This window comes from Dasypus novemcinctus, chromosome X, assembly GCF_030445035.2.
Source record: "Dasypus novemcinctus isolate mDasNov1 chromosome X, mDasNov1.1.hap2, whole genome shotgun sequence".
Classification (NCBI taxonomy): Eukaryota; Metazoa; Chordata; class Mammalia; order Cingulata; family Dasypodidae; genus Dasypus; species Dasypus novemcinctus.
In genome coordinates, this window is record NC_080704.1 from 60,659,950 (window position 1) to 60,677,575 (window position 17,626).

The 17,626-nt window shown below is 48.4% G+C and overlaps 1 protein-coding gene and 1 non-coding gene across 2 annotated transcripts; both read left to right on the forward strand.

Moving 5' to 3' along the window:
• The first annotated feature begins 9,449 nt into the window (after positions 1 to 9,449).
• On the forward strand, positions 9,450 to 16,961 carry LOC101446372 (melanoma-associated antigen D4). Its single transcript, XM_004478358.4, has 13 exons — positions 9,450 to 9,599; positions 10,535 to 10,745; positions 11,079 to 11,909; positions 12,216 to 12,419; positions 12,526 to 12,589; positions 12,818 to 12,897; positions 13,281 to 13,372; positions 13,993 to 14,072; positions 14,162 to 14,204; positions 14,627 to 14,689; positions 15,662 to 15,776; positions 16,124 to 16,554; positions 16,751 to 16,961. Exons 2-13 carry the CDS (start codon positions 10,536 to 10,538, stop codon positions 16,758 to 16,760), a joined length of 2,223 nt encoding a protein of 740 aa, XP_004478415.1. The 5' UTR covers positions 9,450 to 9,599; position 10,535; the 3' UTR covers positions 16,761 to 16,961.
• On the forward strand, positions 15,299 to 15,427 carry LOC111760525 (small nucleolar RNA SNORA11). Its single transcript, XR_002794187.1, has one exon. It is a non-coding gene; the product is annotated as a small nucleolar RNA SNORA11 (small nucleolar RNA).
• Positions 16,962 to 17,626: the final 665 nt, after the last annotated feature.

The window sequence follows — 17,626 nt, forward strand, 5'->3', positions numbered from 1 at the left end:
GAGAATCAGTAAAGAAACAAAAACTTTGAATAATATTTTAGAGGATCTGAACCAAATAGGCATATACAGAACACTACACCCAAATACAGTAGGATATACATTCTTCTCAAGCAGACATGGGTCATTCCCCAAGATAAACAACATGCTAGGCCACAAAGAAAGTCTCAATGAATTCAGAAAGATTGAAAGCATTCAAAATAATTTCTCTGACCACAGTGGAAGGAAGGTAGAAATCTGCAAGGGCCAGAGAACCAGATTAGGCACAAAGATATGGAAGTTAAGCAACACACCTTTAGACAAACAGTGGGTCAAGGAGGAAATCTCAAGAGAAATTACTAACTACCTTGAAATGAATGAAAATGACAACACAACATACAAAAACTATGGGATGCAGCAGAAGCTGTACTGAGAGGGAAGTTCATAGTCACAAATTCATATATCAAAAAAGAACAAAGAGCTAAAGTCTATGACCTAACAGCACACTTGGAGGAATTAGTAAAACAACAACTACAACATCAAATTAACCCCAGGGGAAGAAGAAAGAACAAAGACAGAGCAGAACTAAATGAAATGGAAATTAAGAAAACACTAGAAAAAAATAAACAACCAAAGAGCTGCTTCTTTGATATCAATAAAATTGACAAACCCTTAGCTAGACTAACAAAGAAAAAAGGAGAGAAGATGCAAATACTCAATATAAGAAATGAGAAAGGGGATACCACCACTGGCCCCACAGAAATAAAGACTATCTTAAGAGGATACCTTGAAAAACTATATTCCAACGAGAAGGACAATTTAGAGGAAACGGTCAAATTCCTAGAAACACATAAGCAGGCTACATTGATGAAAGAAGAAATTGATGATCTCAACAAACCAATTATAAGAAAAGAGAATCAGTCATTAAGTTCTCCCTACTAATAAGTGTCCCGGGCCAGACAGTTTCACAGGTGAACTCTACCAAATATTCCAGAAAGAACTAATGCCAATCTTGCTTAAACTCTTCCAAAAAATCAAAATAGAAGGAACATTGCCTAACTCACTCTATGAAGCCAACATTACCCTAATAGCAAAGTCAAACAAAGACACCACAAGAAAGGAAAATTACAGACCAATCTCTCCAATGAACCTGGATGTGAAAATTCTCAACAAAATACTTGCAAACCATACTCAACAACACAAGAAATGTATTATACACCATGACCAAATGGATTTCATCCCTGGTATGCAAGGATGGTTCAACATAAGAAAATCTATCAATGTAAAACATCACATAAAGAGGTCAAATGAAAAAAAGTCACCTGATCATATCTACAGATACAGAAAGAGCATTTGACAAACTACAGCACACTTTCCTGATAAAAAAACACTACAAAAGATGGGAATAGAAGGAAACTTTCTGAACATGACAAAGGGTTTATATGAAAAACCCACAGCTAACACCATTTAAAATGGTGATATCCTAAAATCTTTCCCTCTAAGATCAAGAACAAGACAAGGGTGCCCACTATCACCCCTCCTATTTAACACTATATTAGAAGAACTTGCTCAAGCACAAGGGAAGAAACAGATATAAAAGGCATCCAAATTGGAAAGGAAGAAGTCAAAATTTCACTCTGCAGACGACATGATCCTATGCATAGAAAGCACTGAGAGAGAAGCAGACTTGGCCCAGTGGTTAGGGCATTCGTCTACCACATGGGAGGTCTGCGGTTCAAACCCCGGGCCTCCTTGACCCGTGTGGAGCTGGCCCATGCGCAGTGCTGATGCACGCAAGGAGTGCCGTGCCACGCAGGGGTGTCCGCCGCAAAGGGGAGCCCCACGTGCAAGGAGTGCGCCCCACAAGGAGAGCCACCCAGTGCGAAAGAAAGTGCAGCCTGCCCAGTAATAGTGCTGCCCACACAGAGAGCTGACACAAGATGATGCAACGAAAAGAAACACAGAGTCCCGTGCCGCTGACAACAACAGAAGTGGACAAAGAAGAAGAGGCAGCAAATAGACACAGAGAACAGACAAACAGCGGCGGGGGGACACGGAGAGAGAAATAAATAAATCTTTTAACATAAAAAGAAAGCACTGAGAAATCGATGACAAACTTCTAGAACTTATAAATGATTTCAGTAAAGTCGCAGGTTATAACATTAATGTGCAAAAATCAGTGGCATTTCTTACACCAATGATGAACAATCTGAGGAGCAAATCAAGATAAAAATACCTTTTACAATAGCAAATTTACAAAATCAAATACATAGCAATAAATTTAACTAACGATGTAAAAGACTTATACACAGAAAACCACACAACGCTGTTCAAGGAAATCAAAGAAGATGTAAGTAAATGCAAGAATATTCCCTGTTCATGGATAGGAAGACTAAATATCATTAAGATGTCTGTCCTACCCAAAGTGATCTAAGATTTAAAGCAATCCCAATAAAAATACACACAGCATTTTTTACTGAACTGGAAAAACTAACTAGGAAATTTGTTTCAAAGGGAAAGAGGCCACAAATGGCCAAAACATATTGAAAAAGAAAACTGAAATCGGAGGAATCACACTACCTGACTTTAAATCTTAAAGCTACAGTGATCAAAACGGCATCGTATTGGCACAAGAATAGACTTACTGACAAATAGAACTGAACTGAGCGCTCTTATAGAGAACCTCACATATACAGACATTTGATGTTTTACAAGGCCATCAAGCTGACTCAAGTGGGAGACAATATCCGCTTCAACAAATGGTGCCTGGAGAGCTGGATATCCATATGCTAAAGAATGAAAGAGGATCACCATCTCACACATAATCCAAAAACCAACTCAAGATGGCTCAAAGACATAAATATAAGAGGCAAGACCATAAAGACCTTGGAAAACCAGTATAGGGAAATACCTACAGGACCTTGTAATTGGAAATGGCTTCATGAACTTCACACCAAAAGCACAAGCAGGAAAAGAACAAACAGATAAATGGGGCCTCCTCAAAATTAAAGCCTTTTGCACCTGAAAGGAGTTTGTCAAGAGAAGTTTCTCCCAATGGGAGAAAATATTTGGTAACCATATATCGGATAGGAGACTATTATCCTGCATATATAAAGAAACACTATATCTCAAAAATAAAAAACAAAAACAAACAACCTTTTAAAAAATGGCCAAGAGATGGGAATAGTCACTTCCCCAAATAAGTGACAGAAATGGCTAAAAAAAGCACAATGTAAAGATGCCCATCATCACTAGCTATTAGGGAAATGCAAATCAAAACTACAATGAGGTGCCATCTTACACCCATTAGATTGGGGGCTATTAAAAAATTAGAGGCATACAAGTGTTGGAGAGGATGTGTAGGAATGGAAACCCTCATCTACTGCTGGTGGGAATGTAGAAGGATCCAGCCACTGTGGAGGATAGTTTGGCGGTTCCTCAAAAACTAGTTATAGATTTGCCATAGGACCCAGCAATTGCACTGTTGGGTATATAATTAGAAGAACTGAAAACGAGGACACGAACTGAAATATGCACTCCAATGTTTATAGCGACATTATTCAGTATTACCAAAACTTGGAATGAACCCAAATGCCCATCAACATAAGAATGGATAAACAAAATGTCCAAATGTGGTATATACACAGAATGGAATACTACTCAGCTGTAAGAAGGAATACAGTACTAACACATGGGCTAGCACTGATGAATCTTGAGGACCTTATGTTAAGTGAAACAAGCCAGGCTTTGAAGGACAAATACTACATGAACTCTCTGATATGAATTAAGCTGTCTCAGAGAGCTGGAGAGTGGAAGATAGGCTTACAGGTTGTGGGGGGGGGGGGAAGTGGAGAGGAAGGTTGTGAGCTGATGCCTACAAGGGCAAAATCTATCATAAAGTGGAGGTAAGTAGATGTGCAGTGAAGTGATAAGATGTGGACATAGGGATACTATTGGGTGGGGCTTTGCCGGCTGGAGGGCGGTTAGGGTTGGGAGTATGAGTCCGATGGTCCATGGAATTGGAGGAGGGTTGGGGTGAGCGGTTGAACATAGGAGATTGTCAGGTACATGATTGAAACTATAAAGTTGAGAAAACTCGTTAGAAAATATAATAAGGAAGGATTACTGGTTGAAGGTATTTAACTGGGGTCATCTCGCACAGGGTGCCCCTGAGGCAGGGTTCTAGGGAGTGTGGGAGTGCTTATCATGTCATAGTGTTCTAATTAAGTGGGTGGAGACTCATACAATGAGTGGAAAGTTGTTGTACCCCCATCCTAGGGAGGCCTGTTGTTGTCAAACAGAGGGGAGGGTGTGTCTTGAGCACATGGGTGGCTCCCTCTAGGGGAGAACAGACTGGGGTGTGAAGCCCTCAGCATTGTTGCAAGTATCTATGAATCTTGTCCTTCAAGCAGTGAAGCTTGGTTGTCACTGTGGGCCCTGAGGGAAGGGGGGGTGGTGGTGGGAAGAGGAATAGAATAGCTGGAAGAGGGGGTAACTATGGTGCAATGGAAGTGTTCCACAAGATCATGCAACAAAGGATACAGGCCATGTTAAATTTCACAGAAATTCATGAAAGTGTGAAAGTGTATAGTCTAAAATGTAAACCATAATGTGAACCACAATGTAACCAAAAATTTATAAAAGTGTACAGTCTAAAATGCACACAGTAATGTAAACCATAATGGAACCATGGTTAGTAGCTATGTTTCAATATCTGCATTTCAGTTGTAGCAAACGTAACATTCACATGTAAAAAGATCATTCCTGGGGAAGAGGGAAAGGGTTTGATGTTGGGTATATGGGAAGCCCCTATAGTCTATACGTGACTTTACTGTGACCTAAACCTTCTTTGAAGACATAAAAAAATTTTTTTTTAAAAAAAGGACATAGACACTTTTAAGAAGAAATGGAAGAGTTTGCCTTGCCACTATACATACAGGGCTACACCTATTACAATGATGAAAGGCAAAATGCAAAAAAAAGTTTTATGATATTTTCCATTTTTTAGTACTCCCATTTATTTTTTACTTTATTTTCATTTTTCTAAATTTTATGTATTTTCTTTCTAATCTTTAAACGTACCATTACTATTTCATTTTCCTACTAATTGAATTTGGTAATGTATTTGTCTTCATTTTTGAAGAAGTTTTGGATCACAGAGGGTTTCAACTATTGCAGGGGAGGAGCACTGGTGTCAGGTGTCGTTGATGGTGGATGCATGGGTGGGAGGGATTTCTCCAGGCCATGCATATAGGGTATATAGATATGTTTGGATGTTCGTTGGGTATTGCCATAGTGGTTAGAGTTACATAAGACAACTGAGGGAGTTCTGAGCTCCCACCCAGGGGAGTTCTGTTGTATTCCCGATTGGAACAGCAACAATCCCCCAAGTGCAAGGGCAAAGACCAGTGAAGAAGGATTGTCCAATATGGGCCCTGGGTACTGATGACTATGCTTATGAGCCTGTGTGCTTGAAATTTCAACTAGAGCTTCGGGGTGCCTAAGAGTTCCCTCCTGATAGCCTCCACACTGCTCAAATGTAGCCACTCTCTAAGTCAAACTCAGCATGTAAATGCATTACTTTCCCCCATCATGGGACATGACTCTTGGGGATGAACCTCCCTGGTGCCGCGGGATTACTAACAAACACCAGCTGGTGGTGCAACTAGAAAAAGACCTTGAATGAAAGGGGGAAATGGTAAAGACAAATGAGGTTATTTGACTATGGGAATTAAAAATGAGCCGGGAGGTCACCAGAGGGGTCGTGCCGACACATGCCCCAGCAGGATCTCAGAGACAGCCAAAGTAGATACAACCACAGGTAGTGGTGCTCCTGAGGGCTACGGAGACACCCAGGTCCTACGGTCATGGCAGATGTCTCTGGAGTTTAGTGCCTGGTCAGTGGTCCCTACTTTGGAATTTGTGCTCCTGTGTGTGACAGAGTTGGACTCAGGTGTGACTTCCCTACACATGTCTCTTCTGTCACTTTTACTGAAACTGTGGTTGGCTTTGCCATCGGTGTATGCTCAGGAGACTTGATTCTCTGAACTGTCCATGTACCAGCTGGGCCCTGAGCCTTCAGCAGAGTTTCAATACCTACACTCTGGTTCATTGGGCTTCCCTAGGTCAGCTAACAAGGAGGTGAGTGTGGTCAATCACCACACCAGGGAACCGAGAGAGCTTACAACTGCAAGCAGGAGAATTCCATCCATCAGCCATATGGGATCTAAGTCCCCTCTCATTTAGAGGGGGAGTGGACATCGCCATCACAGGGTCAATAGGATGGAGGAATAAAATGTGGATTAGGGTGGACTTACTGGTATTCTACTATGGAACTATTGTGACTCTAGCAATGGAACAAATCATATGATTGATGCGGAGACAGTGGTCATGGGAGTTGCTGAGAGCAGGGAGAGGGAAGCAGAGGTGTGATATGGGAGAAGTTTGAGGACCTGGAGTTGTGCTGAATGATATCCTGTCGTAACCCACTGAATGGACTGGGAGAGAGTGTAAACTACAACGTAAAGTGTAATACATGTGGTGTAGCAGTGCTCCAAAATGTATTCATCAAATGCAATGAATGTGCCACACTGATGAAAGGGGTTGTTGATGTGGGAGGAGTGGGGTGGGGTGGGGTGGGAAGTGGAGCATATGGGAACCTCCTATATTTTTTAATGTAATATTTTGGGTGATCTATGTATCTTTTTACAAAAAGAAAATAAATAAAAGGAAAGAAAGGCTCGCCCCCAAGGAATGAATGTTGAAAAAGCATCTCTGTCTCCCTGCCAGCCAGTGTTACAAGTCAGCATTATTTCTCACCATTATGGCAGACAGAGTTTTCTAACTGTCTTCTTGGTCTCTACTCTTACTCCTTTACCATCCTCTACAGAGACATGCATTAGAAATATTACTCCAGAGACATCTATTAAGAAATGGCCATAAGATTTTACAATTCACCCGCTAGTTAAAAAATCTCCAATGGCTTTTTATTGCCACACCTGGAAAAAATGTCCATTTTCCCTGGGATTAGAGATAGCTAAAATTCCAGGAATGCACACCATGGGTTTTCTGTGCATAGCTAGTTGGGTACATCTTAGATGTACATGTAGGACTGCAGATACATCTTTAAAGCATAGGTCTCAGCGAAAAAATTTAAGATACTTGATGGATACTTAGTATTTCCAGGCATGATGGTTTAACAGGAACCAGATTTACCTTCCCTTCTAAACAACTAGTAAAGCAGAAAATAATATATGGCTTTAAGTCATAGAACCACCAGCCACACAGGACAGTAATCCCTGACAAAAGGAAAACTGAGGTGAGATCTCCGTTTGTCCTGTTGCCCCAGCATTATGCCTCGATAGTTTCCAGGCTGCAACACGGGGAGATGAAACACAAACAGAGGCCAATGGAGAACCTGAGTGAAGGAGACAGAGTTGAGATTTCAAAGAGGCCAATGTGGCTAGACTTTGCAGCAAGTAATAGAGAGGAGGGAGTTGCAAGTAATGGAGAGGGGAGAGTTGCACAGAGAGGTAGCTCTGGATCTCTCCACAGCTTTCCTCCATGGGTGCAGTGCATGAGAGGCAGGGAGTGGTGGAAGATGACTTCTAGTTTCTCGAATGAGGGGATGAGTAATTGCGTGGATACAGTGACATTTACTGAGATAGTGAAGACAGGAGGAGAGAGAGGGAGAGAGAGGGAGGGGGAGGGAGGGAGGATGGGAGGGGGGAGAGAGAAAGAGAAAGAGAGAGGGGGAGAGAGAGAGAGAGGGAGGGAGGGAGGGAGAGAGAGAGAGAGAGCAGTTTGTGAGAGTAGTGGGTAATACCAATTGACCAATTTTGAACAAGGTCACTGTGAGGAACCCATGAGACATCCTAGCAGAGATGTCACATAGGCTGTGGCTGTACGGATTTGGCCCTCAAAGACAAAGTACAAATGGGACTAGTAGAGTTAGCATATAGCAGTTTGTCAAGGATTTTGTTTCAAGGGTCTGGTCAAGCTCCACAGAAGACATGTTACAGAAGAAGGGCTGAGGAGACACTGGTGTCTGACAGGGGAGTTTGCTACATAACAGATGACAAAAGTCAACCAGCCTGGTAGAATTGATATTGGTCACTAGAGAGGAATAGCTTCCAATCGTACACAGGAGTCCTGGCAGAGGCTGATATAAAAACAAATATGAAAATCCTCTATGGATTTTTTAAAATGAACACGTTCAACTTGAGATGTACACATGCCATTTTTTTGCCTTCATGAGCTTCTCCAGTCATCCTGGAAGCACAGCGGCACGTGCATCCTTGGGTAGGATCCCAGTAAGTGATCCTTGTGTGTATAGAGAAAACGGGGCTCAGAGAAGTTGAGTGCCCTGAGTGGGCTCACGCAACTAGGGACAGACAGGCCCGACAGTCCATCCCAGGAATTCTGAAACTCAGCTCAGCTTCTTTGCACGAGACCACAGCTGCCCCATGCTCCAGACCTGGAAGGAAGTAGAGCAAACATTTACTCTGAACCAGAGCTTGCCATGGCTCAGACTCACAAGTGCCTGATTGTCCTGTCTGTTCCTTTGGCACAGGGAGGCCTCAGGAACAGCATGTTTGTGCCCCTCACAGCAAAAAGGTCTGACAGTCGGAGCTGGGAGTGCACCCCTAGGAGCAATCCCTCCACCTGGACGGACCCAAACAGGGCAAGTGGGAAGTGAGTATGGGGTCTCTACCTGTTGATGTTGGGGAGGAAGGTCTGTCGCCTCTCACCCCCATCTGAGGATGGGAGGGTACCTCAGGTCCCCTGGCCACACTAGCGGAACTTGGGTTTTGGGGTCAGAGGGACCCAGAGCCAAGGTTTGTAATTTCTGCTTACTGGCTCTGTGGCTTTGTTGTCCAGGCAATGTGTCTGAGCCCAACTTCCTGACCTGTTAAATGTGGACACTGACATCCACCTTCCAGGGCTGCTGTGAGAGGAAGGCAAACCCCAACAAAGTAGACTGCTGTGATGTGCAAGCTTCCTAAAAGGGTAGCTGAGGAAGCTGATGCTCCTAGTGTGTCTGGGGGCCATCGAGATGGATACTGGAAGAGAACACAAAGGAAACTGCTATCTTTAGGCCATTTCATTTCCTAGGTCCTGGGTTACGGATTTGCACTTGTGGCGGTTAGAGACACAGCTGGAGACCTCTTTAATTGTGACCATAGCGTCATGCTGGGGAAATGGGGCATAGTGTATCCCGCACCAAGATGGACGAGCTTTGGGGAGGGGGGTCGTGTAAGACTGAGAAGCACTGTGCAAATGGGGTGGGGGGGATTGAGGTAGATGATCACGTGGGACGAGCCCCATGGTCGGAGGAGGGGGTGAGGGGAATATGGCGGGAAGGAGAAAGCGCAGCCAGTCCCAACCAAGAACCGAATCACATGCGCACTGGGGGCCTGGCGGAAAGTGCTTTTGTTGGGAAAGCGGGCGGGCCGGAGGAGGGGTCCGCGCATGCGCATCGTTGCCCAGCCGTGGGAGGGGGGGGTGCGCGGATAAAAGGGGCGGGGTGGTCGGAGCTGCCGTGCTGGCAGCAGTAGGCGAGGGCGCGGCTGTGCGGGATTCCTGGTGCTGGGGACGGACGCCATTGGAAGCAGCCAGGGAAGGTAAGAATCCAGCCCCGGAGAGGACCGGGGGAGGGCGAGAGACACCCGACACGCTGCGCCTCCCTCCCCATCAGGATCTGAACAAAACCCAAGCACAGAGAACCGTAACTCCATTAGACCCGAGGTCTAGTTAGGCGCCCTACCCGCCAACCCCCAGAACCAGGTGCCCTGATCTGAACCCTACTTACACCGGAGCCCGTGGTACGAACCCCTTCAAGCAGACCTGAGTGCCCCACCCCCATCCCTTAGATCGGAGACCCCACCCCCACCCCTGCCACTTCTAGATCCCTCCAACCTAGCTGACTTCTTGCCCCCTGCCTGGAGTACCATTCCTGGGATTTGAGACCGCCAGCGCTCCAATTAGAGCCTCACCTAGGTCCGAGGCTCCCATCCAGTCCGCCGCTAGCGCTCTTGTATGAGTGCAACCTAGACCTGTATCTGCCGAATCCCCCTACCCCGACCTAGCCAAAGTGTCCCGCGGATTCGGTTTCTCCGAGCTCTCCACTGTCCCTGTTGTTTGAGCGCCCCCATCTGTTCCGCCTTCATCCTGGTGCCCTGCTCCGGCCCTCAAGTTCAAACCCTTTGTTTCTCCCTCTCTCAAAGAGGCCCTTTGGTACTCTTCAGACCCAAGCCCTCAAGTCCGTCCCCTATTCACATCTAGCCACTGGGATGGGGGGCCTGCCCATCCTAAACGCCCCTTTCCGTTCGGGAACCTCCTCTGACCTCCTCTATCCCTTTCCTGTGGCTCTGGCCCTGAGTCTACCCCAATATACCTCCCCCACTCCCTTGTACTGCCTGGTAACCCGGTGATTATCACCCCCCCACACACATTCTGCGAAATCCCTCACCCCCAAACACACTGGATCTCGCCCCCTCCCCATGAAGCGCCTCAACCTCCCTCCCGAGCTAAGCTCTCCCCTCTTTGGGATCGGCAGCATGGCTGAGGGAAGCTACAGCATGGAATCAGAAAGCTTCACTGTTGAAGACATGGATGAGGGTAGCGATGAAGTCGGGGAGGAAGAGATGGTTGAAGGAAACGACTATGAAGAATTTGGTGCTTTTGGTGGCTACGGCACCCTCACCAGCTTTGACATCCGTGTCCTCAGAGCCTTTGGGAGCTTGGGTCCCGGACTTCGCATCTTGTCGGTGAGGCCCCTTCTTGGCCACCTGTTTGACCTGGGCCCACGTGCCTCTGACCTTACTCACTCCTACTTCTGGCCAGGGTTTGGTTTTTCTCCCCTGTAAGGCAGGGGAGGAGCGGAGGAGGGAGTGGTTGAAAGAAAGGGGTTGAGTGGGGAAGGACAGCCCAGCTTCCCCCAAACTCTCTCTCCTGCTCTGAGGAAGGAGATTGGGGAGGGGCTTGGGGATCTTGGGGAGGTTGGGGCTGGCTGCTGGGAGGAGACTGGCCAGCACAGGGAAGCATGATGCAAGTGTATGGAAGTTGTCTGCCTTCCCTTACCCTCCTCTGTGGCCTTACAGAACGAGCCCTGGGAACTGGAAAACCCTGTGCTGGCCCAGACCCTGGTGGATGCATTGCAGCTGGACCCAGAAACACTTGCCAATGAGACGGCCACCCGTGCTGCCAATATAGCCCGTGCCGCTGCCTCCAACCGTGCTGCTCGGGCTGCTGCTGCTGCTGCCCGTACTGCCTCCAACGATCAGGTGGCCTTTAACCAACCAGTGGACACAGACCAGGCCTCAGGAGAGGATACCCAGCCCATGATATATACCAAGTCTCAGGGGGCCACCCCTGAGACAACCCCTGCTTCTTCACAGATTTCCCAGATGCAAATCAACAGTGACATGGCTGCCCCTGGGGCTCCAGCAACCCCCACACAGCCCCAGACAGCCTCCCAGGCCCAGGAGGCTGCTACCGAGGGCCCTAGTACCACCCGCACTTCCTCTCAGGCTCTATATGCCAGTGAGTTAGATGCCACCCAGCCCAAGACAGCTTTCCCGGGTCACAATGATGTCTTTGATTTTACCCAGCCAGCAGGTGTCAGTGGCATGGCTTTTACACGCCCCAAGAGACCTGCCATGGCCCAAGAGGCTGCCACAGAGGGCCCCAGTGCTGCCTCTGGTGTGCCCCAAGCAGCATCTGCCAGGGAGGTGGCAGCCACCCAGCCCAAGACGAACAAGTCTGGGAAAGCTCTTGCTAAGACTCGGTGGGTGGAGCCTCAGAATGTTGTGACAGCAGCTGCTGCGAAGGCCAAGATGGCCACAGGCATCCCTGAGCCTGAGGGTGCAGCTGCCACCATTCAGCACAGTGCTGAGCCCTGGGCCAGGATGGGAGGCAAGAGGACAAAGAAGGTAAGATCTCCCTGCCACCTCCACACCTCTCCTCCCCTCAGCTCCCCTCCCCTCCTCTCTTCTTGACCCTGTTCCTCAAACACAAGCTTGCTGAGCATTTTTTTACTCCATGTGATTCCGACCCTCAGGTAGCTCAAAGACTGGTAGAAGAGGAGGTTGGCTCAGTGCCTGGCACTGAACACATGTCAGCTGCTGCTCACACTACTCTTATTTACCCAGTACCTGCTGCATGGGCGAGGTGTATGCCGGGCAATTTGACACGTGGAGCCTGGTAACCCTGTGTCTCTTCTCTTTCTAATGATACAGTCCAAGCACCTGGATGATGAATATGAGAGCAGCGAGGAGGAGAGAGAGCCTCCTACAGTCCCGCCAACCTGGAGAGCGTCACAGCCCCCATTAATGGCACGGTCTCAGGTGGCCCCTCGGCCCCCAATGGCCCTGACATCCCAGATACCCTCAAGGCACGTACTGTGCTTGCCACCTCGCAACGTGACCCTTCTGCAAGAGAGGGTAAGAAGTCTGCGTTCTCCCCTACTCTCCCTCCACTCCTCCCTTACCGACCAGTTCTTGGCAGTCACCCGTGCCTTGATCTTCCCGTGTATTCCTCCTTCTCCAGGCAAATAAGTTGGTGAAGTACCTGATGATCAAGGACTACAAGAAGATCCCCATTAAATGCTCAGGTAGGCAAACTCTGCCCTCTCCCTGAGATTTACCCTTCCCCCTCCCCATGCCTATTTTGTGGGCATCCCTTCACTTACATGCTTCCACCCCACCAGGCCATGGCTGGGGCCTTCGTTTCCACAGCATAGGGCCCTGACTGTGCTACCCTCCACAGGGCTGACCAAGAGGCTTCAGCTCTGTGGCCCCTACTCAGCCCAAGTGCTCTCCCCTACTCTCCCTTCCTGCAGACATGCTGAAGGATGTCATCCGAGAATACGATGAGCATTTCCCAGAAATCATTGAACGAGCGACATACACTCTGGAAAAGGTGGGTGCAGAGGTGGGGTGCAACTCTGCAGGAGAACCCTGCGTCCCTTTAAGGCCCAATTTCAGTACTACCTTCTCCAGAAGCCTTTCCTAGCCTCTCTGCCTTTGAGCTTCCACGGCACTGGCAGTTTGACACGTTACTTCCTTCCCTCAGTTACTCTTTTGTGCTCTCTGAGCGTCTCATTGTCTCATGAAGTGAGTCTCTTCACCTAGGCCAGTGCCAGACCTCCCACAGTGAAGGTCCTTCACACCCTCCCTTCTTCCACCTCTACTCACAAGCGGAATGCCCTGCTCAGAAAAAGTTCTAACAAGGAATTGAGTGACTGCCTGCAGGATGCCCAGGCTGGAGTTTTGATCTCCCACTCTGTTTTCTCCCCCGTGTAGAAGTTTGGGATCCATCTGAAGGAAATTGACAAGGAAGAACACCTGTATATTCTTGTCTGCACACGGGATTCTTCAGCTCGCCTCCTCGGAAAGTAAGAAAGGAAAGGAGGGTTGTGACCTTCCTCGGTGCTACCCCATCCCTACCCAACCTCCCGCATCCTCTCAGAAGCTCAGAAGAACCAGGGAAAAGAGGACTTGAGTACCTAGCATACCTCCCGCACGTAGGAAGTGGTGCCCAGGAACTGGGTGAAAGGGATAGTAGCCTGGGGTGGGGCATTGCTGCTGTCAGGGTTTCATCACCATCACCCGAAGTTTCCCAGGAAAGCAGGCTTGTTGTTTTTTGCCTCTTCCTACTGAGTATCTGGTCAAGAACTGGCAGAGTGATCCCCAAAGGAGCGCTTACTGCTGAGGGTAGATCCTAAGGCTAAAGGGCAGGAAAGGCCTGCATACACCTCTGCCAAGCATTTGCTCCCTGCCAAACCCTGTCCTCTGCAGAACTCTGGGAGGGAAGTACTAGTATCCACATTTTATGGATGAAGTGATTAAGTCTCGGCTGAGGAATGAATTGTCCACGATCAAGTAGCAAGCCATGCGTAGAGCTGGGAAGAAGTCCCCGCCAGCCGAGAAATCTGGGACAGGCTAGGTGGGTGAGCCAGCTTCAGTCATGCATGCGAATGTCTGCTGGACATGATCCCTCTTTCTACACCTCTAGGACCAAGGACACTCCCAGGCTGAGTCTCCTCTTAGTGATTCTGGGTGTCATCTTCATGAACGGCAACCGTGCCAGTGAGGGTGAGTGGCTGGGCCTGCAGATGTGGTGTTTGTTGGCCCATAGTCTCATTTTCATGTGTTAATTTCTTGCACCTCATCTCCCTTTGCAGCTGTCCTTTGGGAGGCACTACGTAAGATGGGACTGCACCCTGGGTATGCTTGGCCTCTCTCAGCTCCTGCCCTCATTGTTGTCCTTTGGCAAAAGACAGTCCCAGGATTGCAATTGCCTGGTGGTCTGATGCAGGGAAATGGGGAGTCCTGGACTAGGTAGAGAGCAAAAGACCTCACCAGGCTGGATGAGGAAACAGTCCTGCATTCTCAGCCCCTTACCTGCCCTCTCTCCCCTCTCTGCCCCCAGACAAGATCTAAGCTAGACTGTCAGGGTTAGGGGCTCCGCCAAACCCCCAACTTGGGCTTCCTTGTAAAGTAGCCATCTAGTCTCTGCTGTGTGCTCAGGCTTCCTCCACAGGGGTGTCTGATGGGCTGGGAAGCTCTTGATCATGCAAGGGAGTGCTCCTGCCCACATCTGGGCACTGCTGTCATCTGTAATCATGGGTTCCATTTCTTGCTGTCAGGGTGAGGCACCCATTTCTTGGTGATCTGAGGAAGCTCATTACAGATGACTTTGTGAAACAGAAGTGAGTATTGAAGAGGTTAACTTTGTCTCACCCTCATGTGGTCCTTGTGTGTGCTGGTCTGGCTGAGAGTCATTCCCCATGCCATACCCTGTGTTAGACGGACGGGCGCCTCCATATTGTAGGCATGGGTGGGGGTATATGAGTTTGTGGGGAGTAGAACTCCGGGACAGTGTCAGGGAAAGGGAGCAAGCATTGCCTGAGAACAAGGTACAGGGTGTGTTACAGTCACCATCTCATGTGCCACCTGCCGTTTAGGCTGTTATGTGAACTCCCTCTGTTTTACAAGTAAGGAATCTGGGGCTCAGAGAGAGAAAGTCTCTGAGCATGACCCAATGCTAGTGAGGGCCTAGGGCCAAGCTCTCCTGACTTTCTGGCCAGGGCCCACCCTATTCCTATCCTTGGTCCTTGGACAGCTTGCATACACCATACAGGCACACCACACACACACACACACACACACACACACACACACACACACACACACGATCAAGAGTAGAGGAGCGTGCATGGAGCATTCTGTTCCTGGCTGGCTCTTTCTTGCCTTTACAGTCATCTACTGTGATGGACCTCTTCAGCACTCAGCCAGGCCATTGATGAGGCCCTCGCAGTGGGGTGTACTCAGAGCAGGGAGCCTGAGGAATGGCTCCTCTGTTTACAACACACCCAACAGGAATCTGGGTTTATTGTTACAAGGAGCACAAAACTTGCATCCTTCCCATGAACAAATGCCCTACACAGGTCTCCCCTGTACACCTCCAGGTAGCTTCTGGGCAAGACCAATGGCAGAAGACTTCAAAGGCCTCAGTATTGGAGGCAGCCCTGGGAGTGAGTCAAGGGCTGGAAGGACAGGGGAATCCTCTCCCGAGAGTTGAGCTGCAGCATTGCGGTTGAGGGGGTGCCATCACTTACCCATTGGTTAAAAAACAAGCCCACTTGGCTAGAAGCAAAAGCTTCTTTTCCTCTCTCACTAAGGTACCTGGAATACAAGAAGATCCCCAATAGCAGCCCACCCGAGTATGAATTCCTCTGGGGACTGCGAGCCCGCCACGAGACCAGCAAGATGAGGGTCCTGAGATTCATTGCCCAGGTAAAGAGACCCTCCAGACCCTCTGTTAGGTGCCATGCACTGGGGTAGGCACTTTCCATACCTTCTTTGTTTATTGTTTACAGCCTCCTCCTGGCTATCCCATATTTCCAGTGGGGATACAGAAGCTCAGAACGCTTCCTAAGTACTTTATACAAGGTCACGGAAGTATTAAGTACGAGGGTTGGGGTGAAATCCCGGGTTGGACACATAATAATAGGCGCTTGAGTCCAGTAGTCTTTATTTTTATCATCATTATGCAGAGCACGTAGTAGGGTGCATTGCAGGAAGCAGGTCATCAATGAATGTGTCTTGTCTCTATTTTTATGGTTGCTGTTATTTCATCTCAGAATCAGAAGCGAGACCCCCGGGAATGGAAAGCTCATTTCTTGGAGGCTGTGGACGACACTTTCAAAACTATGGATGTGGATATGGCTGAGGAACATGCCAGAGCCCAGATGAGGGCCCAGATGAATATCGGGGATGAAGCTCTGGTTGGACGGTGGAGCTGGGACGATATACAGGTGGAGCTCCTGACCTGGGATGAAGATGGAGATTTCGGTGACGCCTGGGCCAGGATCCCGTTTGCTTTCTGGGCCAGATACCATCAGTACATTCTGAATAGCAACCGTGCCAACAGGAGAGCCACATGGAGAGCTGGTGTCAGCAGCGGCACCAATGGTGGGGTCAGCACCAGCATCCTAGATGGCCCTAGCACCAGCTCTACCATCCGCACCAGAAATGCCGCCCGAGCCGGTGCCAACTTCTTCTCCTGGATCCAGTAAGTTTTTCAGTAGATAAGTTAGACTCTGAAGAAGGGGATGTGGAGTTGCTGGGAGATGTCAGGGGAAGGCCTGGGGTAGGGTGGGCTGGGGGAACTGATGAGACGGTGGAAGAGAACTCTTTTTGTCATTTATATCCATCACTGTTTAATGTATTTAAATTTGTGTTTTCTCTTTTCTTTCTTGTGTTTACAGACACCGCTGATGAACTGCAGCAATCTTACTCACCAGGCCAGAGCACCTCCTCACATTCTTTCTGAATTAGCACTCTGGCCAGCTTGTACCTATCCATTGAAGAGAGCATGCAAGATGAAGCTTCCTTTGCTCTTCCTGTTTTTGTTGTTTGCTTTTTTCTTGTGCTTTGGCGTTTTTGGTTATCAGTGCTTCATTAAAGTTGCAAAATTAACCTGGATGCTTCCTCCTTTTCCTGTGCACCTGCTGCTCTAAGTGGCGCTGGTTGTGCTCATAGGGTAGGATGGAAACTTCTGCGGGCTCTCTGGGAGAGGTGGACCCTGCCTCTTCCTAAAAGACAGGTAGATAATGGGTGGGATGCTGGGAAGTGCTGAGGTTCCAGCTGAGTGTGGAGGCCATGAGTTTTTAGAGGTCCCAGTCCACACACTGATGTAATTTCCAACAAGCGTTGTTCAGCAGCTCCAGTTAGATGCCAAGAGGGAGGCAAGAGAGGGGATCAAATGGAAGACTGCACATTGGTGCCAACTGTCCTCCCCACTAAGGAACAGGGTCCACAGGGACTCACTGGACCCACTATCTTCTCCCCCATCTTTGGAGGTGCTGTCCCAGAAACTCCCTCACCATCCACACATCTTTCAGGACCTCATCTCTGGGAAGGGAGGGGTCTTAAGGAAAATGAGGTAGACCACACAATGACATTCTCAGCCATCCAGCCAGTAGGAGGAGGAGTTATTACTGAGAGGGCAGGATCTAGTTTTCTCCTCCTCACAGGTAGCCCATCCCTGTGACTGGGAACTGAGAGCTGTTTGGGAGTTCTGGAGGCTCCCCGTGAGGCAAAGGTCAGGCCTAGGACCCTAGGACCAGGTGTATTCAATGGCT

Bases quoted from the DNA above. Each gene is read 5' to 3' on its own strand.
- LOC101446372 (XM_004478358.4), top strand. From the start codon at position 10,536: ATGGCTGAGGGAAGCTACAGCATGGAATCAGAAAGCTTCACTGTTGAA. The intron at 12,898-13,280 runs GTGGGTGCAGAG...TCCCCCGTGTAG, and splicing joins CGACATACACTCTGGAAAAG to AAGTTTGGGATCCATCTGAA. The intron at 14,073-14,161 runs GTGAGTGGCTGG...CTCCCTTTGCAG, and splicing joins CGGCAACCGTGCCAGTGAGG to CTGTCCTTTGGGAGGCACTA.